Source organism: Musca domestica, unplaced genomic scaffold (assembly GCF_030504385.1).
Source record: "Musca domestica strain aabys unplaced genomic scaffold, Musca_domestica.polishedcontigs.V.1.1 35, whole genome shotgun sequence".
In the NCBI taxonomy this organism is placed as follows: Eukaryota; Metazoa; Arthropoda; class Insecta; order Diptera; family Muscidae; genus Musca; species Musca domestica.
The window spans coordinates 6,274,823-6,301,217 of NW_026712315.1; the positions used below are offsets into that span (position 1 = coordinate 6,274,823).

The window sequence follows — 26,395 nt, forward strand, 5'->3', positions numbered from 1 at the left end:
CATATTCCTAATGCAAATATTTAAAAACTTTTTACTAATGGCCGACCTTTTTCTTCTTGCCAATAGGTTTGATTCAAAAATGCATTTTCAAATGTAATTCATTTTTCAGGTGTTTCGTTTCTTCTTTTTTTTGTGAAATATCGAGATTATTTATTACAAACTTTGGGAAAATCTATTAAATTTCTAAAGCTGACTTAAAATTAGTATTGAATACATTTACAAAAAAACAAGGTTTTCATTCTTTTTTTTTAAGAAAAAAAAATATTATAACTTCAGTGTTACACAATCTAGTTGTAAAAAAATTGATTACTTCTTATGATTTGTTATCTTTCTTTTCGTTTTAAACCAAAAACTTATAACAATCTTAAATTAAATTTATTATAATTAATAATAGGTAATTTTTTTTATTTTTTACAAGATATATAATTTAAAAGAAAAAAAAGAGTAAAGAAAAATCTTTATTGTTGTGAAAATGATTTTTGGATTTCCTTTTTGTTTTTAGTGTTTAACTTCAGTTGTATTTTCATTCAAGTGGTCATTAATTATAAAAGATAGATATATAGTTAAGGTTTGATTTCAAAATATTGTTTTGGAGGAAAGGGAGAGGGGAGTAGATGGAGGGAGAAGGAAGGGGTATAACAAATTAATACATAATTGCAAAGGGGAATCTATGTAATATTCATATGAACTGTCTGTATTTGGGCATTGTTGTATATTTACTCTTTATGTGGGTGAAAGTGTATTTTTTATAAAAAAAATGTGTACAGATATAAAAAATGAAAGAATATTAATAATGCGACAGCATTATGATTTTTGGAAGTTTCAATTTTTTGAAAGAAAGAAAATTTTTTTAATCGAAATATACATTTGAGCCAGAATGTGAAAGTAAAAATAACACGGAAGTGTTATGGATTTCTAAAGATATTTTTGACAATTATTCAAATAAATTTATTTTGACAATTATTTAAATATATTTAGGCCTTTTAGGTGAGAATACATAAAACGCTAGTTGACTAGCCTAAGTCTTCGGCTGGCTTTTTCGTAGAGGAACAAAGGAAAGACATAGAAGTATAAAGATGGGACAAGACAGAGTCAAAATATGGCAACCCTGTGAAAATACATCTGTTGTTATGATATCGTAAGAACATAGTTCGCAATGTTAAGCGATTTAAACCGCTCAGGCAATATGTAATTAATTCGGAAAGTTTTTGAAATATAATTTTGAAATCCTATTTTTGGATTTTTCAAAGATTTATTTGTCTTTTTTTTCTACAAATGTGGTTTTTATATTAACATGGTCCTGTCATGACCTGTTATTCTAGATAGTATAGACACAAACTATCTGCTCTGAAAGACATTTTGTCTAGTCCTTTTAATTCTTTGAACAAAGTAGTCTTAGGTTGACTTAAGGTGGGAATTCATAAAGCGCTTATCTGGAACTGAACAAAGGAGCCCAGGGCCAAAATCGAACTAAGTCAACCAAAAACTCCTTTGTTCATCCACGAAGACGCCAGCTGATGACTTAAGCCAGTCAGATAAGGGCTTTATGTATTGCCACACCTAGTTCGATTTTTTGCCTTACGGTCCTTTGTTCTTTCCCGAAGAAGCCAGTCGATGACTTAAGCCAGACAAAAAAACGTTTTATGTATTCTCATCTTTAGCTTTAAAAATCGGAAGGAAAAATTTAAGATTTACATTTTTCTTTCATGTGGCAACAAATGTACATAAATTCAAATTTCGAATGCTAAGTTGAGGAATTTTGTATTTAAATTTTATGGCTCTAAAAATGTGTATGTTTTCCTGGCGCAATAGAAGCATTATATTAGACCTTCCATATATAAAATTTTTAAGGATTCAAATACAACGAAAATACTTGATCGAAGACCTCCTTTCAGAGGACTTACAGAATTGAAAATATTCTTAGGGTTTTCTTTTTACAAAAAATATTTTTAGGTTTTCCAGATGAAAATAATCCTCTTAACATACAACATATTAAAAGTAAATATACAAACATATATATCAACTTAATCGAATTGAATGAGTTTTGAATATTATATGGATTCCCAAATTATTACATTACTTGGTAGTGTTGGTAGATTTTCAAAAAAGAGGATTTATAAAATTAATAAAAAAAATATATAGTATGTATATATATGAAAGTGAAATTAAATTATTATTTAAGTAGTTCCGTTGGCTTTTCCATACATGAATAAAATTTCATTTCGTTTCTTTTTTTTTTGTCATACCAAAAACAATCACATCCTAATGGCGGGAAAACATATCAGAAAATGTTTTCTTGCTTGGTATTGTGGCGATTTCGAAGAAATTCATTTTGGAAAATATTCACTTTTCGCATTCTTATCTTTTCAAGTTACAAGTATGATCAGTAATAATAGTAATATAATAAATATATTTATGTATGTAAGTATGTATTTATATATTATTATTATTAATATGTAAGTATAGTACAAAGTATCATCATTGTCATTGTGAATTTCAATGATTTTTTTCTTTTAGCATCAAATATCGTTTAACTTATCTTCATCATTTCTTGATTTTTTTCCTTTTTTAGTTCATATTAAATAAGTTATTATTGTTCCGTTTATCTTCTTTTTCTTCATATATGTATGTATGTATGTATATAACTGATTTTTGACACTTAATTCCATAAATATGTATGTAAGTATGTATAATTTATTCAATGTTTTTTAGGTGTATAAATGTGTTTGAGGGCGAATTTTCATTATTAAGTATTTTTTTATTGTTTGTTGCTGCTTGGTTGGTTGGTTTGTTTGTTGTTGCATTTTTTTGTAGAATTTCTATTACACATTTATATGCATAGTTGATTTCTTTCGCTTACCTATATTAAATTGGGCTTACAATAGTTTACTTATATCATATTTGATTTTGTTGTTATTTGCTGTTGTGTTTTCTTGTGTGTGTTTTTTTTTTTTTTTAATTTTGTAACAAAAGGACATTCAGTTTCTATCTCTTATCATTATTATCAGCTTCCCTTAGAGTTTTCGTCCTTGACTCTCTACTCTCAGTTTGTGGACTCGGGGATTTATGGTGACACATATGGTGGGGGTTTACGATATGATGGTGTTGCCGGTGATTTCCCTCTAGCCTCGCGACCACCCACCACAACAGCTGGCGGTGGCACATATTCATCACAATCATTATCACCTAAAATTAAACTTGATTACTTTAATGATTTTTACAACAACTACTACTACGTGCAAAATGAGGGAAGGGTGTGGGGTTCAATGGCGTAATGGCAACTAGAAATAACTTACCATTCATATTTGAGGTATTGTAGGAGGGTGGTAATAATGGCGGCTTTTCATTCTTTAAGATAATAGGACTCTTGTTACCAATTTCAGGTTTCTCATCGAGTTCATCCTGGAAGATGACAGGTATACCTTTGGTACGGAAGGATTTACGTTCTTCTTCGTCACCTGAAAATTAAAAGGAAGGAAGAATTAGATATAGAAATCATTCAATTTTTTTTTGAGATTTTAGAGAAAAAACCAACGTATTTTTTACATAAAAACAAGTTATAAAATATAAGTCGGTTTTGCCGACAGATGTATACCCTCAGCCAATGTTCGATTATTTAATTATATTTGACTTCTATTATGATTATCAAATTGTTGACCCTCTATGGAGTAGGTTCCGAAGGAATAGGCCAATATTTTCCATTTCGTATCGGACCTAAATAAAAATGATATAAATATTGCGACGTGCCAGTTTTGGGCTATATTGACTACTTCCATCACTTTATACGAGGTATGTGATAATTTTTTGAAAATGTTTAAAGTGTGCGTGAGGTGCCACAAATAGTTGGATTCATTTTCACACTTCATCTAAAACAGATAGAAATATCGGTATGGCAAAATTACAAGAAGATCGAACATATATCTCCGATTTATGCGAAATCATAAATTCTATATTTATCTCAGGTTTTTGGTTGAGAGAAATATTTAGATGTGGCAAGTTGTAATAAATCGATGACTTGTTTCGCAAGTTATGACAGATAAAAGGGTTGAAAATTGTGACCCCTGTAGTGGGTGAGGTACCAGAAGGGGATCGCAGATATATACCAACTTCGCAACATGTCTTGTGTTAGCAAAAATGTTTGTCAGTGTGAGATTTGAAGAGAATTGGATGCTTATTTCACTTTCTTTGAGCGGCTTGTTTATCAAAAGCTTGAACCCTATGTGGGGGAGATACCAGAAGAAATGGTCCGATCTCTACCACCTTTATAACAGATCTAGAGTTGATGAAAATATTCAGATGTACAAAGTCAGAGTGGAATCGGATGTTTATTTCGCGATTTTATGAGTGGACCGATATTATCCATTTTTACACCTGACATAGAACTGATGCAAATATTAAGACATGCAAAGTTGGCACAATCAAATTTATAACGCACCCAAGTATTAAATGTGCGTCATTGAAAAATGTATAGTCCCTTGGAACTATTTTTTTGTGGTTCTTTGAGAATAATATGTAAGTAAATCTTGGAATTAATTCAAAAACCTACCCAATTCCATTTTACCGCTCTTGCGTCTTCTGCGATGCAGACAACAGGCAATAATCGATGCTATTAGGATCATTGTAACAATAATGATTGCTGGCAGGATAATGGTGTAGAGATAATCATCGGAGAACGTTGACTTCAGCAATGGTTCATCGGTCTTTGTGGGCACATACTCACGATGGATGACATTTGTTTGCTCTGAAATAAGAAAATACAACACATTTCAATCGGAGACAATTAAAATGTTTACCCTCCCCCCAACTTACCATTACATGCCAAAGGATAGATTTGAATATTTGTAATATTTAACTCTGCTCCCAATATCTTTCTCACACGATCCCGCATAACACCATCCTGTTGATAGACACTGCGCACCGATTCGATTTCCTCTTCGGGACAACGGTTGTGTGACCTGTACAACGTTGTATTGTAGAAACTTATCGCTGTACTGTCGGTGTCATGTATGGGATTCACTGAACGAATTTGAATATTTTGCGCCGAGGCATCACCGAACAATTGGGCAATGCGTTCAACAAATTTACGCTGTAAATCGGCATGGAAATTTTCATGTTTAACGCCCAAAAATGCCTTGTAGTAAACGCTGAATTCCTTTTTGGGTGCGGGATTCACCAGAACTACCAAAGCATCGGTGGCCGTTAAGCCAGCTGTGTCCTCAGCCTCCAACATATACTCTTCGGAACCAACATCAGCCGCTTTGGGTATGCCATAGAATTCCTCATTTTTCGAATCGAATTGCAGCCAATGTGTGGGACTGAGCTCTTTGTGATCCTTGGTCTTAAGGCTTAGGGTAATTTTACCATCATCAAAGAAGGTATCACTGGGCACTTTGTAGACCAACAAATGACCGGCTGTGGCCACAACACGATCCACCTGGTTACGTGGTACTGGGGGGGAGTTCTTTACGCTAATTGTGGGTGCCTTCGACTTGGCTACGGATTTCTGGCAGGGACCAATCAATTGGCCTGTAATCGATTTTATACCCAATGTGGGATATACCAAATCACTTAGACGATTGGCATCCAAACGTTTCACCAAATTATTCAATTCCGTTTCGGGACATTCGCTAGTCGGTAGGGTTTCATTGAAATACACCAACGTGGCAATGGAGGGATCCTGGGAATTGGCACGAATTTCACGCACTACAATAGAGCTGGTGTTTTCATCACCCAGGGTTGTGGCAATTGCTACAAAAGACAAGTTGGAGGTTAGTAAACGATTTCTGTACGATTCAATTGAGAATATCCTTACCTTTGATGAGTTTCATTTGCCAGTCAATGTAGTGCATGTTCTTTTCGTTTATTTTGACGGCAATATTGACCTCATGATTGATAGTCCTAACACCACGATGTTGTTGCACGGAAATTTCAAAAGTCTCCACAACTGATTCATTACCGGAGTCGGTGGCTGTGAGACGATATTGCCATTTCGATACCGAATCATCCAAAGGTCTTTGAAGAAAGAAAAATGGGCATTGCAATTATTGATTTATATACCAATTGGAGGGGGCAGGTATTATTTTAGCTTTATTGAATTCTTATTAAAAAATAAATATCCCTTTCTAGGTGTATATTTTAAACTTAGAATCGTATGTAAATTGTCTTTAAAAGTCAGTGTTAAGAGGAGTGCGTTAGGAAAAATATCCCTGGAGAAGTATCCAAAATAAATGGAAGAATAAGGAAATGATAGCACCTGAAAAAGGAATCTTAAAAATCAATATTTAAGGACTAAAAGTTCTCCAAAATGTTTTTAAAATTTCTAAAGACCGCCGGTATGGTGATAATTGTCCTTAAAAATGTAATCCCTAATAATTAAAAGTGGCAATAGTCCTTGAAAAAAAATCGTACTAAAAATTTAGTTCTTGTCTTAAAAATCCACGTTAAGGAAGCCGATATTAATTGAACAATGTCATTGTATAGGGAGCCGATAGTTTTAAAAATCTTCGTATAGAGAACCGAAAAATATTCTTAAAAATACATTTTTAGGGGGTCGATAGTCCTTGAAATAAGCCTATAGTTCTTGAAGACCTATTCTTAAAAATCGACATTAGCTGATAGACCCTGAAACAAATATTCTTAATCAAAGTTTAAGGAGCTGGTAATTTTAAGCATTCACATTAAGAGGGCCGATATTCATTGAAACAAATATTCCTAAAAACACACGTTTAGAAAGTCGATATATGTTCTTTAAAATCCTCGTTTGGGAAGCTGATAGTCCTTGAACAATTTTTTCTAGGATGCAGAAGCCCTTGTTTTAAAATGTCCGAGAATTGTCTTCAAAATTCTTGTTAGGAAGCCGATACTCCTTGAACAAAATATTCTTAAAAATCAACGTTTAATTAACCGATAATTTTCAGGAGGATCGATAGTTCTTGAAATAAGACTTTATCTAGGGACATTTAGGAAGCCAATAGTCCTTGAAAAAAACATTCTTAAAGATCCACGTTTAGAGAGCCGAGAAATAGAAATCCGCTTTTAAGGAGCTGGTAGTCCTTGCAAAATTTTTAAAAAATACACGTTTAAGTGGCTGATTGTCCTTTAAAATTATATTCTTAAATATCCATAGTCCTTGAAAAAACATTTTTCAAAACCCATGTTTAAGGAGCTCACCTTGAGCAATTATTTTTAAATATCCACGTTTAGGGAGACGTTTTTCCTAAAAATGTATTTTTAGCTAATAAAGAAAGACCAAACGTCGAAAAGGGCCGACTACATGATACCCTACACCACCATGCATATTTAGTAGATCTAGTCGTAACAAATAAACACTATATTGGGAAGTTATGTGTAGTAGATCATACCAACTATGAACCTTTTTTGAATGCGTTTTATGGCTTTAGAGCATTTATAATTTAGAATCAGGAGGAACTAAGGCATGGGAAATATTTTCTACTCTGAATTAATTTCAATTTTGAAGGTGAGACTTGCATCTGAAGCGATTTCCCCCCAAAATATATTCTATTTGAGCTGATATTATACTGTAAAGTAAAGTAAACGTGAAATCGAATAAAGATACATAAGAGTGCTATATACAAATCTGAACCAATCTCTATAGAGTTAATGTCATTGTTGTGGAGTGCATATTACGAAAGTGAGGCACACAAAGACAAAATAGGATAAAACATATATATGGGAGCTACTATGGCTATATCTGAACCGATTGTCACCAAATTTACTTCTAGGCCGAATGTGCCGAAATACTTCCCATTTTGACGAATATTACACAAGACAATAAATTTTAAATCGAAGGAAAATAAGGTGGCGTAAAAGTAATCCTCCTATTAGAAAATGTTCTAAATTTCAGTTCTGTTTTGACATTTTTGTAGTAACAACATGCGAAATAAACTTTTAAAACAATTAATTTAAAACACTGCTCCAGAACACGGAATATTGATGACTATTTTTTAACCAATAATCGGTAATCGGTTTTCGAAAATACACGAACAATGGGACGAAAAATGCATACATCGACTCAGAGTGTGATTTTATGGAAATAATCAAAATGAGTTATCGGTCTATCTCGTTTCCTTCTGTATGTTAAACAAATTCACATAAACATAATACCCTGTACCACAGTGTGACGTAGGGTATAAAAATCCCACTCTACGGGGATAAAAGAGATACGCCCTCAAAATACATTATTCAAAGTCCACCTTTAAGGAGCTAAAATTTCTTGGAAGACATAAAGACGCATAAGAAGCCAATTTATATTCTAAATTCTACTTACAATCCATAAACCTCCTTTGTTTCGGCATTGAATTGTAACCAAGAATTCGATTTCAGCTCACGACCCTCTTTATCGGTTAATTCCAAACGTAAATTGGTCATATCCTCAGTATCATAGAAGGTATCTTCGGGAATGGCAAATTGGAAGGATTTGCCCGAAGTGACAGCCAATTTTTGGAGACGTGATTTAATCATGGGCGGTGTGTTCTCGACTATGGGTTCAATATCCTCAGGGATAGCCGATGTGGTTGAGGGCAATTCTGGGGTAGTTGAGAGTGATGGTGAAGATGACGATTGTGTGGTCGTTTGACTGGGTGGATTTGTCGAGGAGGCAAAGAAAATTGAATCTTCAGCGGGTGTTGTTGAAGAGGCCTACAAAATGAGAAAATTTGCCGATTATTTTGAAATTTTAAAAATATTTTAACACAAAACTCACCGATTTACTTGAGCTCAACTCCTGTTCCTCCTCCGGTTTCAAAGTGGTATCATAATAAACATCCTAGAGTTGGGAATGAAAAAAACAAAAATTGAAATATATTAATAAGAAATTGCCTGTTAAATTGCTGTTTCGGAATTCAAGAGATCATGCTTAAAAATTGAGAAAAAAAATTCGTATACAATTCAATGCTGAAAATACTGTAATAAAAAAAATTGATTATTTGCAGAGAGTTCTGGGCTGGGCTCAGGGGGAAAAGAATCTTTGGTAGTTCGTTTGGTGGTTGGAAAACAGTGATTCAAGTTTTAGAGAGAAAGTAAACAAATAGGTGGGGTGAGTTCGATTTGTTTTGAGTTAGGAAAGATAAACATGCACAAATTAGCCAACACATATAACCATATTAATAAATATTATTACAAAAGTTTTTCGATTTTCTTTTTTTTTTTACAAATAACAGACAAAAAACAAAAACATTTGCAAACAACCAAAATAACAAAAAGTTATGATTACCAAGTGTAGAGTGCAAAACAAAATTGTACGAAAATTAAAAAAAGTTTACCAAATGAAAAATATGTAAAAAATATTAAAAAATATTAGAAATCATTTTTTTAAGCCAGTTTTCATTTACACCATTTCCAAGGGGAATTATTTTATATTTTTATTATATTATTTTTTATTTTGATTTTTCGACCTGTTTTTTTGGTACTTATGATAATTATGAGTTTAGGCAAAAGTTCCAGTTTAATTTAATTTTTTTAGAATTATTTTAAAAATAAAACAAGTAAAATAGTATCAGTCGGCTATGCCGACAAATGTATACCCCCAGCCTTGAGTTATGATTATTCAAACTGTTGACCCTTTTTGAGGAAGGTTCCGAAGCAGTTGTCCAATATTGACCAATTCGTATCTGACCTAAGACTGATATGAATATTAAAACGTGCCAGATTTTTCAACTTGTTTTGCAAGTTATGACAAATATAAATAATGGAAATTGTGACCCTTTGTGGGTGAGGTACCAAAAGGGTTTGGTAGTTATATATATATATATATATATATCTCCTTCACCAAAGATCTTGCATTAGCCAAAAATATTTGAATGTATGAAATTTGAAGAGAGTTGGATGATTATTTCGCTTTCTTTGAGCGTTTTGTTTTTTCAAAAATCTTGAACCGTGTGTGGGGGAGGTACCACAAGGAGAGGTTCGATTTCTTTATAACAAATCTTGTGTTGATGGAAATATTGAAATAGACCAAGTCTGAATGGAATCGGATGTTAATTTTGCGTTTTATGCGCTTCATGGGTACTCAAAATGTTGACCCTTTGTGGGGGAAGGTGGCAGAAGAAGTGGACCGATATATCCCATTTTCATACCAGACTTTGGGTTAATAAAAAAATTCTGATATGTGCAATTTAAAGAGAACTGCATATTTATTTCGGATTTTATTATAGTTTTAGTTATTTTATACTTTGGCGCTTTGTGGGGAAGGTACTACAAGAAATGGTCCGATCTCTACCATCTTTATAACAAATCTTGTGTTGATGGAAATATTGAGATGTACCATGTCTGGATGGAATCGTATGTTAATTTCTTGTTTTATGCGCTTCATGGATACTTTAAATTTTGACTCTTTGTGGGGGAGGTACCAGAAGGAGTGGACAGATATATCCCATTTTCATAACAGACCTTGGGCTAATAAAAAAAAAAAATTTATATGTGTAATTTGAAGAGAATCGGATGAGTATTTCGGATTTTATGATCGTTTTGGTTATTCAAAACTTCGACCCTTAGTGGGGCAGGTACCAGAAAGAGTAGACCGATATATTCCATCTTCCCACCAGACCTTGGGTTATTAAAAATATCGTGATGTGTGTAATTTGAAGGCAATCGGACTCTTACATTACATTTTGAAACAGTTTTAATTAGTCAACCTTTTTGCCCTTTGTGGGAGAGGTACCAAAAGGAGTGGTTCGATATATTCCATATTCATATCAGACCTTAGTTTTATAAAAATATTGTTATGTGTGTAATTTGAAGACAATCGGACACTTACTTCACATTTTATAAGAGCGTTAATTATTCAGATTTTGGCCCTTTGTGGGGAGGTACTTGATGAAGTGGACCGATATTGTCCATAGCCATGTAGCCATATGGCTAAGGGTATAACAATAAAAAAGTAAAAAATAAAATTTGATTTGATTTAAATTCTGTAACTCATTAGAATTGGTTGGAGTATTTTCGAAACCTGAAATTCATAATTTAAAAATGATATTATTTTATTTGCCTTACTCTTTAAAATATTTTTATTATTAAGGTACACCTTTATGAATTACTCATATTACATATTTTTCTATTGATATTTCCATATACATTCGGAAATGGTGTATTAGTTAAAAAATGTAAATTGAAAAAAAAAAAAAAAAAATTAAAAAAAACGTTTGGTAAAATTCTTTGTTTTCATTTCAAAATGTTCGTCCAAAACAAAAACATGCGCTGGCATGCCTTTTATTTTTTTATGATCTGGTTGTAGTGGTAGTAGTTCTGGTTCATAGGATAATTATTATCGATATCAAGTTACGAGCATTTCCATAAAAGAAAAGTTTTGTTTTTGCTTTTTTTGCCAAATAAACGGTCTTAGGAGTATGTGGTACGAGTACTTTTTTTGTAATAGCTTTCAAAATATTGATTTATTTATGCGATTCTATTGCTCTGGACACATTCAATTTAAATAAGCCATAAAAAATTGTGCCATTCTCATGATATGTTGTTGCGTTTATTTTCATAAAAAAATTTACTTTTTTTACTTGGGTGAAGGTTTTTTTTTTTTTTTTTTTTTTTGGAAAAAAGTTATGAAAATTTCACCTTTTTGCCAGTAAAGACGACGACGTTGTTACTGTTATTTTCCAACTCATGGCGTTGTTCGTTAGTGTCGGTAGATGGTGTTGTGGTGGTCGTGCTAATGAAGATGGGATTGATGATGATTGTAGTTGTTGTTGTTGGTGTACTTAATGTTGTTGTTGGCGATGGAGGTGTTGTTGTTGTTAGTAAATTACTGTTGTAGTAAGGATGCAATGTAAATTGTTGTCTATTATCCTTATTTTCATAATCGCCGGCATGCGAAGATACAGTCTGTGTGGTCACCGCTCCCCTGGAGTGATCCAATTCGGCAGCCAGATGGTGACCCAAATGTGAGACATGTTGACGTGATTTATTTGCCGTTAAGCTATTAAATTGTTCCATCAAACCAAAATGTTTGGCCAGTTCTTCGGCAACATCTTCATTGATGTCGATGTCCTCATCTTCATCGTCGCTATCCTCGTCGTCTTCGTCATCATCCAGATCGTCGTCATCGTATTTATTGACATCGACTTTAATCATTTTGTTGCTCTATTTTTGTTTGCAATGTCGTAGCATCATTGTCGTAATAGAGAAAACATAAAAATTTGTTGGCAGAGTTGTTGTTTTTGTTCAATATTTTTTTTTTTTTAATTAAATTATACATTATTTTTTTGTTTTTGATTTGTCACACAATTTCAAATTGAAAACCATTTGCGAAAAATTATTTGAATTAAGGTACCATGGCAAAAGAATTGCATGGTAAAATTTCAAAATCGAGAAGGGAAGGGGGGGGGGAAAACAAAAATTGAGAATAACATAATAAAATTTGTATTGATGTATATACAAAAATGTATGTATATACAAATATATTTTGTACATATTTACAAGAAAGAGAAGATGAGGGAAAAGTAGAAATTCAATAAAACTCGTCGACATTTAAATTTTTTTTATATTCTGAAAGCTTTTTACAAAACCCCCAAAAATTTAAAACTTTTGTAGAGTCTCCTGTTAGCAGAATACTCTTTAAGGTAGGTTTTATGGTAGTTTTTTTCATAGGGAACTAAATTTCGGGGATCTCCTAAATATTTATGTCCTTCTTCTGAAGATAAAAGATTGAATAAGAATCCCCAGAGGCATTCTACAGATAGAACACCGATCAGAGGACTTCTTGGCGCCTTAAAGGCTCATATAGCAAGAAAAATGCTTTTCATACATTTCCTTCAGATAGAAGAATGTAGTACTTTCAGCAGTACCTCTGTGACTTGATATCCCTCAGAGGCCTTCAACAGATGGAAGAGCCTTCAAAGGCATTTTACAGTAAGAAAAATGCTTTTCTTAGATCTCCTTCAGATGGATGTCCTCCAAAGAAAAAAAATCAATGCTTTCAGTATACCTCTTTTGGTTGACATCTTTCTGAGGTCTTCAACAGATGAAAGACTCTTCAAAGGCATTCTCCAGACAGATAATCATCAGAGGACTTTAAAAAAATGCCGTCTGCGAACCTATAAGATCTAAAGAGAGAAGAGAGAAGGAAGGCATTTCACAGGAATCTTACAGGTCTTATATAGGGAGAAACCGTTTTCAGAGATTCTATAGAGAGAAGACTTTTCACCGGTCTTCTATAGGTATTCTAAGAGAAGAAGACTGTTCATAGGGGTTTTCTACAGTTTTTTCACAGGTTTTTTACGAAGAGAAAGCCTTTTATGGACCCTCATTCAAGGGAACCCCTTTTAAATGTCTTTATTAAAGAAATAGAGAGAGAGAACTTTTAACTTGTTTTCATTGCAAAAAAGACCTTTTAAAGCTCTTTTGCATATATAACAGCTGTTCCAGGTCACCTATAGGGATATGACCTTTTACGTCTTTGACGAGGTATCCAGTGTTGAGGCCGGAGGGAAGGATATCTCAACATTTTATTTTATTGGGAAAAGTAATTGGCGCCATATTTATAAGAGAGAAAATCTGTGACTTATTGCAGGTCTTCTATGGCGAGGAGAGCTTCTGTAGCTATTCTATGTTAAATTTAATTTCCACAGCTCCTCTATGGATAGAAGACCTTACTTGGTGTTCTATGGAGAGTAGAGCAACCCAAATTATAACCTGTCACGATTAAGAAATTATTTTTTTTTAAGCTCGCCAGGAAAACTTTCTGTCAGTGGTACCATTTTTCAGGACTATGTAGTTGATGCTACCATCAAGTTTGAATCAGAAATTTTGAAAACCTGCTCCTATTGTCTTTTAATTACATATCAATTTCAATTTGAAACATTTTCTCAATGTATAGCAAAACTGTTATACTGTTATAAACTGTTATACACGCAAAATTTTCGAGTTTTTCAGTTTAGTTGAACATTTTTCTTAATAAAAATGGTTTTAATCGAGTCAAAAACCAAACCGTTATACTGTTATAAAATGGTATACACACAATGTATCGAAGTTTAACCAACTGGCAAATTCTACCAGTCAATGAATTGATAGCATTATACAAAAGTTTCACTTTTAAAAAGTTTCATACCGTATAACAAAATGTTATACTATTACAAACTGTTATACACAAAAAATTTAAAAATTGCTATATTTTTGAACAGTATTGTCAATAAATACTGTTTTAAAAGCTTGAAACTTAAACATTTATATCATAATAAACTGTTATACAAATATTTTTGCACATCTTAATCGAGATTTGAAAACTTCTGACAAAGTAACAGGTTTACGTCCAAAATACGAAACTGTTATATAAAGATTTTCTCACATTTTAGTGGAGATTCTAACAGTTTTATAACATAAAATAGGTTTGTTTTAATCTACTCCGCAATATACTACCTTTTTTAAACTGTTATACAAAAAATTATTTTAATTTCCCCCTTAAAAAATTGTGTGTTTGTTGTTCTCACTAATGACAAAAACATACAAAAGATATGTATGAACACACACACACACATTAAAGAGTTGGGTTATTAAGAGATGAGAAAAAAAAGATAAATACAAAACACATTTAGAAAAAAGATATTTAAAAGAAAGAAAGAACTGATTTCAATCAAAAAAATGGAACGAAACAGACAAACACACGTACACAAGTAAAGGTAGGTAGTTGTTATAAGAAAAAACAAAACAGAAATGGGGAACAATACGAATCGGAAAACCCATAGAAAACTAACTATTATTCACAACATAGAGAAGAACGAAAAACAATTCAAAAGAAGGAGAGAAAAAAAATTTAAGGTTTTTTTGTTGGTATTTTGGCTTGTTGGAATGGTTGGTGGGTTGTTTTGTATCTGTCCTAAGGACATGGTTTTGAGAACTGAGATACATTGTAGCTTTAAAGATAAGTCATCAGGTTTTGTCCAGTGTTTGGTTTAAGAAAAAAAAAAAACTTAAAATAGAAACAATTCGAAAAACCCCAATGAAAAATTAAAGGCTTATTGTAGGAACTTGAGAAAAAATCTGTTCGAGATTTTGGCTTTGGTTCAATTAAGGGCAGGCAATTGTGTTCAAAATCTCGGCTTTGGTTTGTATGGCGTTTCAAAAGTGAATTTGAAAGAATTTTTTTAAGTTAATTAAAACAAGTACAAAAACCTTAAGTTCCGCCAATAACTTCTAATACCCTCCACTATTGGGTAAAGAAAAATGTTGACGCAAAAGTATCTGGTTTCAAACGTGAAAGTTCATTATATTGTTTACAAGCGTACAAGAGCATTTTGGTGAGAATTTTCCAGAAAAAAAGTTATTCGTGATGGAATTCAAGCGTGATAGTGTGATTTTTCTTATATTGTGGCTGGAAAACCTCAAGTGGCTATCGTTGAAGCCCTCCAGCTTTTAAATGTGAATAATTCTTTTGTGTCTCGTACCATCGCTCGTTACCGTGATACTGGTGGCGTAGCTCGACGTCAAGGAAGTGGACGAAAGAAAACAGCAACATCAGCAGAAATGGTTTGGAAAGTAAAGAAGCGACTTGATCGAAACCCGCGTCGCAGTGGCCGAAAAATTGCTCGTGAGCTGAACATATTGCAATATTTCATTCGGCAAATATTGAAAAATGAGCTCGCGGTAAAGCCATTTAAATTCCAAAAACCGCAAGAACTTATACCGCAACAGAAAGAAAATAGACTCAAAAGAGCTAGAGAGTTGCTTCGCTTGCCCGAAGGTGGTGAACTGCCGAATTTGGTTTTCTCCGTTGAGAAAACAATCCTTATCCAGATGTTTGTAAACAATCAAAATTATCGTTTTTACTTGCCAAAGAGGACAGCTTAAAATGTACATCTTCGGTTGGCCACCAGAACTCAAACCCCGGCCATGGTGATGGTATGGGCCGCCATAACAGACAGCGCACAATGGTCACCAAAATTTACGGATACCACTCCGTTGGACTATTGTGTCTGGAGTATTTTGGAAAGAAAGGTTGGCACTAAAAAATACCAAGGTGTCGATCACCTTAAGCAAGCGCTTCGCCGGGAGTGGGCCAAATTACCGCAGAGTAACATTCGGGTAGCGTGTGACAGTTTTAATTGGCCGTTTCAAGGCCATAATTCGTGCCAAAGGTGACCAAATTCAAACAAATATGTGCACTATAGAAAAACGTGGACCTAGATATTCAATGTTCTGCCACTGGAGCTAGAACCCATGACCGACTACGAATCCGTTCAAAAATGCGGCAAAGATCATCAAAACACCGAATATCGAGAGATACCCCTATATGGGGGCCATAGGAAAACGTGAACCTATATGTATATTGTTCCGCCACTAGAGCTAGAACCCATAACGAACTATAAATACCAATTTTTAAACAAATTGCTGAAAATATGTGGCTAAACTATCAAAATACCGAATATTGAGAGGTAGCCTTATATGGAGCCATACGAAAACGTGAACCTATACATACAATATTCCGGCTCCGGAGCTATAATTCATAACGAACTATAAATACCAATTTTTAGACAAATTGGTGGAAATATGTGGCTAAAACTATCAAGATATCGAATATCGGGAGGTACGTGAACCAATAGATCTCATTTTCAATACCAACCATCCTAGACACAATGCAAACTACTGTGCCAAATTTTAAAGCTCTATGTCTTAATGGGGTCTATGACGTTTGTAACAGAATGACAAATTTAATATATCCTCCTTTCCAAATTGGAGGGTATAAAAATTGTCTATAGAATTGGGGTTATTTTTTCGATTTCACTTTCATTGCGTCATACAAAAACCAACAGGTCCTAAGAAAATGTTCGAAACATTGGTTTTGAAATGAACTAAGTTGAATTTCGGATACATCTTCCTTTTTTGTCTTATACATTCCGTCCTTACAATAAGCCTTTATAAGAATAACTCCTTAACAGATCACAAGAGAACGAAACCAACATGGAAAACAGAATAGGAAAACAACACAATAACATTGGTAGGTATGTAAAAGCCAAAAAAGAAGGCGAAGAAAAATATAAGAGTTAATACAAAAAGTTAAACAAATCACAGCAAAAAATGTTGAAAATTGATTTTCGAACAGGTTTCGAAAATAATTGTTTCGTTTCGGTTCAGTATTTTTTGGTTGTAGTAGTTGTTGTTGTAGTTGATGTGTGGGTACAGTACAAAACAAGACACACTTTACCTTATTCGGCTGTTTAACGGATATATTGCCTATTGTTGTGGTTGTTGGGTTCGTTGTTGTACTACCACCGGTGGTTGTTGCAGCCGATGATGATGAGGAGGCGGCGGAAGTGTCATTAGGTGGTGGAATATCGTTTGAGGCTATTGTGATTGTCTGGGTTGTTGAATCGAATAGAATAACGGGCGGCGGTGGTGTCATTAGGGTGGTGGTTAACGATGTGGTGGAGGTGAGTTCACCGCCACCATGATTGTGTTTAGGATGTTCAGCATTCTGCTGATGATGATTATGATTATGGTGATGATGTGTTAGATCTAAATTAATTTCAGCTTGATTGTCATGATTGTGATTGTTGTTGTTTTTGCTGCTGGTGGTGCTGAAGCTTGAGGTGGGTGGATGTGTGCTGGTCACACCTTCTTCCGGATTTCCATACACATTGGTAGATGTTTGAGGTGTTAGGGAACCCATGACTTCAGCCACACTGAATTCATTATCTTCCTCCCGGGGATTTTCATAAATGTTATTCAATTCAATATTTTCCGACTTTTCTGATTCGGGTTGCAACACCTGTTTGAGCAGCACATCTTCCGGTTGTTCTACCACAATTTCGGGTATATCTTCAATGTGTTTGGTATTCTCAATGGTCTTCGTTATGACCGATTCCAATTTGGAAACACTTTCATCAATCTCCTCATCATCGATGGTGACTTTTTTCATTTCTTTATTTTCGTTAGCGTTATTATCCGTGGGTTCGGAGTCGGTTTGTTTTAGGGCTGTGATGTCATCACGATTCGATGTTCCAGCCACTTCCAATGTGTTCGATGTTAATTCCGGCTTTATTTTTTTTATTTTCAAAATTTCGGTTTTCGTTTCGGACAGTTATCACAAGACAAATTACAAGAGACAAATTGAGAGAGAGAGGGTGAGAGAGACAATTACATTGTTGGTGATGATGAAGATGTGATTGGGTGGTTGGTTGGTGTTGTTGTTGTCATTTTGGCACACAGTGATGTTGTTGTGTTGGTGATTCAAGACCCCAGTGATGGTTAAATCATTTTCATAATAAAACATGTTGGTGTGTTGTAAAAATAAAAATGGTGCAAAATTATGGTGATAAGTGTAAGTGTTATATATGTATGTATGTATATGTTAAAAGTGTTATACAAATAAATACAAATCAAAAATCCAGTTCAGTTTTGTAATACATTTTTGTTAGATTTTGTTTTTATACATTTTGTATTTGTTATTATTTATTTTTTTTTTTGTTTGAAGATCATTAGTTGTTGAAAAAGTTAAATGAAAGAACAAAACGAGATAAGATGAAGAAAGAAGACGAAAAAAGAGAAAGAGACCAAGAAGAATGAAACAACATTTGGTATTAATAGACAATAGTTATCGGTCATCATCAACATTATCATCATTAATTGTTGGAGAGAGCAAATTCACAAAAAGGGAGAATTTCAAATATTTGGCAATGGAAGGTAAATTAAAGGATACGTTTAGATTGTCGATAGTTTTATACCCTACACTAATGGGAAAATTAATGGAAAAAATTTGAAATGGCTTTTTCTTCGTACCTTTAGAGTCGCTATGTAAGTCATATGAACTTTTCACCTTGTATATCTTATATTTTATTGCATACTTTGCAGTTTTTAAACTTAACTTACATTACTATAAAAGTTTAAAGGCCTCGTATTTTCAAGGGGGTTCACATTCGGGCCTTTTCCCATCAAAGACCTTTTAAATGACATCTGCTTATGGATTGTACTTTTTAAATCCCCCTTTGTCTGTAGAAAACCTTCAGAGAGCCCTCGGTCTTAAGCAAGTCTTTGAAAGGTCCTCTATCTTCAAAAGTAATTCAAATAATACCTTCACAAGTTCTTCTACCTATAGAAGAGCTTGAAAATGTCTTCTTCTTTCCTTGAAAAATGTATTTTGTTTTTAGAATTCTAGAAAATTTCAAACGTAGAGTTTTATTATTTTTCAAAGGATTTCCAAAGAAAAATGTGTATTAAAAATGTCAAAGTACTTTGAGTATTTTTAAGGAATACCTTTCTCAGGACTTTTAATGCTCGGTTATTATTTATTATTTTTATGGGATGTTGATATTAAGGACTTTCGGCCCTATCAATCTGGTTTTTTTTAAATATTTGTTTAAAGGATTTTAGGCCCTTTAATTGTGGAATAAAGTCTATAAAAGACCTCGAAAAAGGTATAAAAAAGTTTTTTTCTCTACAGGAAACCTCTAAAAGAACTTCTGTTCACAAAACGTTCCAAAAAAGATCTTGTGTTTGAAAAATATCTACCAAAGATCATCTGTCCACAGAAAACCTTCACAAATCGTTCTGTATAAAATAAGAAGGTCCTCCGTTTAGGGAATGTTTTTCTGAAAATCAAGCATGGATTTTCAAAGAATTTCCGAAAAAAAGAAGTGGATTTTTAAAAATGTTCAAAAGATTTTAAGAATTTTTAAATATACTCTTAAGGAATGTTTTTCCAGGACATTAGACCTCTTAGACATTTAAACGTGGATATTAAGGGCTTTCGGTCCTATTAATGTTTTTTTTTAATAATTGGTTAAAGGGTTTCCGGTTCTTTAATTGTAGAATTTTCAGTATTATGTTTCATATAATTTTGTAAAAGTCCTGGAAAAGTAACTCCGATTTAAAAGGTAGTCTCTCTATAGGAAATCTCCAAAAGACAGAAGTCCACAAAACGTTCCAAAAAAATATCTTGTGTTTAAAAAGATCTACCAAAGATCACCTATCTACAGAAAAACTTCACATGTCCTTCTGTATATAGAATACCTTAAAAAGGCCTGCTGTCTCTAATATAACTTTAAAAGATCCTCCGTTTAAGAAATGTTTTTCAAAGGATTTTCTGAAAATCAAGCATGGATTTTAAAAGGTTCTGGAAAAGTGGATTTTTAATCATTTTTAAAAGATTTTCAGAATTTCGTTTATCTCTTTATCCAGGACTATAGACCTTTTTATGGAACTTTTAGTCTTTTAAAAGAGGATATTATAGGCTTTCGGTCCTATTAATGTGGAGTGGTTTCAATATTGTTTTTTAAGGACTTTTTGTCCTTTAAATGTGCAATTTTAAGGAATTTTAGAGTATATATTTTTAAGCACCATTGGTCTATAAATGACTGTCAGAGATTTTCCTTCTACAGGAGACCTTACAAATTCTTCGGTCTATAGAATACCTCCAAAAAGGCTGGGGTCTATGAAAGAACTTCAGATTGTCTTCATTAAGGAATATTTCTCAAAGGTCGTTTAAGACTTTCCATCCTTTATATGTGGAATTTTAAGAATTATTTTTTATATAATATAATTCTGACTATAACAGACCTTCAGAGTCTTGAGAAAGTCTTCTAAATGTAGCCTGTCAATAAAAGAGCTTCGAAAGGTCTTCTGTCTATAGAACACTTCCAAAATGATATTTTGTGTCTGAAAAATAACTCCAAAAGATCTGTCCATTAAATACTTTGAAAATGGGTTAATTTTTTCTCTCAAAAATAATATTTGCCTATAGAATAGCTTCAAAATCTGCTGTTCATAAACTTCAGAAAGTCTTCTGTTAACATTAGACCGTCAGAAAATGTTTGAATGAGTTTCTGTCTGCAGAATATATGATCTATAGAAGATCATAAAAATGATTTTGTCTGTACAGGGGGTTCGATGTTTTAAAGAAAAGGCCATTCAAAAGGACTTCAATTAAAAATTATTTTTTTTTATAGAAGACCTTCAAATGGTCAATTTTTTAAAGAAAGAAAGGGGAGAAAGCATTTTTATTGAGGACATAACATGGTCTGCTGTTTTGAGGGTATCTTACGTCCCTTACAAAATCCAATATAGCAGAGGGAATAACAATTCTTATACCAAAATACTGTCTATAGAAGGTTTTCAAAAATTCGTAATTTTATAGATGACCTTCAAATCGTCATCTTTTTCATATAAAACCTATAAACAAAAGACTTTATATGGAAGACATTATATGGTCTACTGATTTTTAAGGATCTTTTAAATCTAATATTGTGTGTAGGGTATAAATCTATTTTCATAAATTTAAATACATTGAAATCCCTTTTTGTGAACTGCAGGACAATTTTTTCAAAGGATTAATATATATATTTTTTATTTTTTGTTTAACCAAAAATGTTAATAACAGAAATGAAATATACAAAAGTGCAATTTGTTTTAGTTTAAAAGAATATATATATAAATTCTTAATATAGGGTATTCAAATAGATATGTATGTATTTATATAGGAATACAGAACCAATTCAATCAAATTTCAATAAATGTTATGTTATATAGAGATTACGAAAACATATTTCATTATTTGAAAAACAATAACATTTAGATTTTTGAATCAATTTTCTGTTTTTTTTTTTTTCATAATTATTTTTTTTAAATTTTGTAAAAAAAAATTGTAATGTTTAATGTTTGAAAGGGAATAAAATAAATAAATCATAATTGTAACAACCAATTTCGTTTGGAAAGAATGGATATTGAAAACTTAATTCACTATTACATACCTCATCGTCTTCATCTTCTTCCACCTTGTTGTTGTTGTTGTTATCGTTGGCAGCATAGCTGTTTTGACTTGTGGTGGTCGTGGATGAAGAGCTGTCCACAGCATTGTGCTGAGTCTCATCACTGAAAGATATGGGGAACGGTGTGCATAAGTATTGTGACAAAAAACAAGAGTATCTCCACTTACATTGTATCATCTCCATCATAGTCGTAGTCCTCATATTCATCATCATCCTCAGCGTCACCGGAACCTTCGACTTGACGACGTTTCCGAGTGGCATTTTTGTAATGTTTACGCCAGATGATCCACCAACCGAATTTCTCACCGGTAATATTATCGAGAGCACCCTCTTTAAATTGTTGTTCAATTTGCTTGACAATCGGTTCGGTTATGGTAAAGTAGGTGGAACGGCAGCCGATCTGGAAGGTACAAGGAATTCTTATTAATAACAAGGACTCCAATAAAATAGCAACATATATGTTACGGATTTTGAAAATATTTTTAAGAACCGCAAAAGCAATAGACTTGATAAAAATTAAAATGAGGTTTAGGTATAAATCGAAGTATCGAATTGGATTTTCAATGAAATTTTTAAATAATTTTTTCTGGAATTTTCAAAGGACTTTCAGATCTTCTCAAAAGGACTATTAGATTTTTTTCAATTTTTTATGGTATATTTTTTAAAAGACTCTCAGAATATTAAGAAATATTTTTCAGAGGATTCTCGGCAAAAAAGAGTTGGATTTTTAAGGAATTATTTTTAAATGAATCTCAAATCAGCAGAAGTGGAATTTTAAGAAATAAAAATAAATAAAACAAAGCTAGATTTTTCAATGAAATTTTTTAAGTAATTTTTTTCTGGAATTTTTTGCCTTTTAATGAAGCATTATTTTTTTTCAAAGGACTTTCAGAATTTCGCAAAAGGTCTACTAGATTTTTTTTAATTATTTCAGGGCATATTTTTTTTAGAATCTCAGAATAACAGACATAGGTGTTTAAGGAACATTTTTCAAAGGACTCTCGGCACAACAGACTTGGATTTTTAAGCAATTAAGTTTAAAGGGATCTCAAATCAGCAAAAATGATTTTGAATAAAACGAACATGCATTTTTCAAAAATATTATTCAAAGACTTTCAAAAGAGAATATGCTTAAAAAGAGACTTTCAGAAAAACAGGGTTTTTTCTTTTTTTGATTATTTTTTCAAAGGACACACAAGGATTATTGAGCAATATTTTTAAGGGACTCTCAGAACATTTGTTATTGATTTTAGAGGAAAATGTTCGAGGAACTTTTAGAATTTTTTTCAGGACTTTTAGATCTTGTTTTCATGGATTTTTAAAGAAACAATTCTTCAAATGACTTTCAGTTTTTTTTATGATTTTAAGGGTATATTATTTCTGATTTCTTATAATAAATTTGAGACTTTAAGATTTTTTATTATGGATTTCTAGATAATATTCTTACAAAGGACTTTAAGGGAAAAAAGTGATTTTTTTAGAAATATTTTTGAGGGACTTTCTATGAAAAAAATGGAAATTTATTCTAAAAATGGAATTTAAGAAAAACAAAAGTGGATTTCTATAAAAAAATATTTTTTCGAACAAGTTGATAGATCGTTTTTTTAAGGAATATTTTTTCAAGGAACGTGCATTTCTAAGAATTTTTTAAAGGGTTTTGCATTTTTTTAGAGGAATGTTTTTCAAAGGACTTTCAGTCTTTCAAAATTTACAAATTTAAGGACTTTCAGAACAACTACAATTGTGGATTTTTGGTATTTCCTCAATAGACTTTCAAAGAAAAAAATTATTTTAGAGGAATAGTTTTCCCAAAGGACCTACAGGGATACAAAAGGGGATTTTTAATGAAAATGTTTCAAATTTTTGAGGGAAGAAAGCGTGATTTTTTAGTGTTTTTAAAGGTATTTCGGAGTGAGAGTTTTTTTAATTTTAAAGGGCTTTCAGGACTTTCAATGTGGATCTTTATAATTGCTTTAAATGTGGGTTGTAAGGGTTTATTTTAAAGGACTTCCATTCTTTTTGAAGTGGACTTTTAAGAACAATTTTCGTAAAAGAATAGAGTTTCAAGAATTATGTTAAGGACTTTCAGGCCTTTAAATTTTTGAGAATCGATGAATACTAATATTGCTCAAAAATTGCTCTAGAAAAAATGTTGCTAAAACTTTTGAGAACTATTTATGAAGAACTTTTAGACCTTTAAATGTGGATTGGCATTGAGAAGACTTTCAGGCCTTTAGATGTAGGTGTAAGGCATATTTTCCAGACCCTTCACAAGATTTTAAAAAAGTATGGTCTAATTAAGATCTTTCAGGCCTTTGAACATGGATTTTTAACATAATTTTTAAAACAATTTCCAGACCTTTCAACTTGGATTTTTTAAAGAAAAATTATTAAAAGGACTTCAGCTTCTTTACACTTAATTTTTTTAAGAATAAGTTGTTAAAGGAATTCCCGAATTTTAAATATCGATTTCAAAGAATTAATTTTTAAACGACTTCCAGGACTTTAAATGTGAAATTGTGAGAATTATTTTTGTATAATTTCCAAGACTTTAAAAGTGAGTTGTTAAGACTAATTCTTGAAGGACTCCCAGGTCTTTAAGGTTGGTCTTTTAAGGATTCATTTTAAAAGGAAATTTTGCTGTTTACGGATAATTTAAGGATAATTTTTGAAAGATTTAAAGGCTGTAATTGAAAGTATTTACGAGTCTTAACAGCGAATTTTTATGAATAATTTTTTAAAGGTATTATTAGATTATTTTCAATATGTCTTTCAGAGCTATAAACGATGTTTTTTAGGATAATTTTTTAAAGGATTTATTATTATTATTTTTTTTTTTTTGACAGAGTTTCCGAGCTTTAAAATATGATTTACTAGGATAATAATGATTATTTTTAAGAGGAATACTAGGCCTGTAAATGTGGATTCGAAAGGATAGTTTTTTTTCTAAATTTCAAGGATTCTAAGCATTATTCTTTAAAGGACTTTCAGGCCTTCAAAAAATGGGCTTTAATATTCATTTTGTTTAAGGACTTCCAGAATTTTAAATGTAAATGTGATCAGAAATAATTTCTTAAGGGTCTTCCAGGATATTTTTGGAAGATGTTAATGATTATTTGTAAATGACTTCCACCCGGGGTCTCAGGTTTTTTTTTAGAATTTTTCAAAATAATTTTGGAAAGGATTTACATGCATTTTAACATGAATTTTCTTTTGTGTAGATTTTAAGGTATCATTTTTAGGGGTTTTAATGACTATTTTTAAGGATTTCTCAACTTTCAAAGATTTCTTGTCAAGACCTTTAAATCTAGATTTTTTGTGATTATATTTTTAAAGAATCTGCAGACATTTAATATAAACAATAAAAGGATTAAGCCTGACCATTTTGCAACAACAAAATACTATGGTATCCCGAACAAACAAGCCAACACTGTTCTATGTTGTGGATTATTTTTTTTTTTTTTTTTAAGGAAACAAATCTTGGTAGATTTTATTCGGACTTTTGACCTTCATACTCCTCCACCTTGCAAAGGAGTGTATATTAACTTTGCCATTCCATATGTCCCTAAATATTCGTCGTAGATCCCATAAAGTATATATATATTTATGATCAGCATAAAATTCTAAGTCGATTTAACGATGCCAGTCTACCTGTTGAAATCACGATAAAGCCCACATTTTTTTGACGTAGACCTTCAAAATTTGGCAGTAAACGTTTTTGTATAGCCACCATATAACGGTACCTCCCGATATTCGGTATTTTTATGATTTTCGCTACATATTTTCACGGATTTGTCAAAAAACTGGTACTTGTAAGTAATAATGGATAATTGCTTCGGTGTAGGGAAATTGTATGCATAGGTCCACGTTTTGGTATATCTCCCATATAATGGTACCTTTCGATATTCGGGATTTTGATGATTTTTGCTACACTTTTCCACGGATTCGCAGAAAATTTGGTATTTGTTGTTCGTAATGGGTTCTAGCTCCGGTGGCGGAACATAGTATGTATAAGTCCACGTTTTTGGTATTGATACTTCCGAATACTTAGTATTTTGATGATTTTTACAACATTTTCCCACGGATTTGTCTAAAAATGGGCTTGGTAGTTCATAATGGGTTCTAGATCCGGTGACAGAACATTGAATATTTAGGTCCACGTTTTCCTACAGCGCACACATATAACGATACCCACCGATATTTGGTATTTTTATAATCCTAGTCACATTTACCCACGAAATTGTTTCAAATTTGATATTTAAGAAAATTTGGTAGATGACAATCCTTGAAGTATAAAATTGTCTATAGAGGTTTCCGTTTTTTTGTATGGTCCCCATATAACGGCCTCACCCACTTTATGTTTTTTTTTTTAAGTTTAACAGCATTATCCAAACAGTCTTACGGGCATTTGTAGTTTAAAGTGGAACACTTTTGAATGCAGATACTTTTATATATTTTTTTTCTTTACCTAATGGTGAAGGTTATTAAAAGTTCTACCCGGCCGAAAATAATTTTTTTTACTTGTTACCATTGGAATACGATTAACCTTGAACTTCAACCTTGTAATTTAATTTTGAAATTCTACAAGCAGTATTGAACAACATATTTTTTTTCTTTGCCAAATGCATCCTGTCCCCCTCCTTTTTTCATCCGTTCTACTATTGTTTGGGTAA

At 32.3% G+C, this 26,395-nt stretch overlaps 1 protein-coding gene across 7 annotated transcripts in view; it reads right to left on the minus strand.

The window, feature by feature from the left end:
• Window positions 1-445: 445 nt before the first annotated feature.
• Window positions 446-26,395, minus strand: part of LOC131803917 (uncharacterized) — a 289,037-nt gene continuing 263,087 nt past the window's right edge. For 5 of the 7 annotated variants that reach the window (XM_059125839.1, XM_059125841.1, XM_059125842.1 and 2 more), the window contains 11 exons: window positions 21,890-22,122; window positions 21,705-21,825; window positions 17,165-17,995; window positions 11,584-12,108; window positions 8,723-8,785; window positions 8,288-8,658; window positions 5,813-6,012; window positions 4,810-5,748; window positions 4,547-4,741; window positions 3,297-3,458; window positions 446-3,186 (listed from right to left, as the gene is read on the minus strand). In XM_059125839.1, coding sequence (XP_058981822.1) covers window positions 3,065-3,186; window positions 3,297-3,458; window positions 4,547-4,741; window positions 4,810-5,748; window positions 5,813-6,012; window positions 8,288-8,658; window positions 8,723-8,785; window positions 11,584-12,108; window positions 17,165-17,995; window positions 21,705-21,825; window positions 21,890-22,122 — 3,762 coding nt within the window. In that variant the 3' untranslated portion in view covers window positions 446-3,064. Of the gene's footprint in view, window positions 3,198-3,296; window positions 3,459-4,546; window positions 4,742-4,809; window positions 5,749-5,812; window positions 6,013-8,287; window positions 8,659-8,722; window positions 8,786-11,583; window positions 12,109-17,164; window positions 17,996-21,704; window positions 21,826-21,889; window positions 22,123-26,395 lie in introns of all 7 variants that reach the window. The other 2 variants (XM_059125843.1, XM_059125844.1) reach the window with 2 other exon arrangements.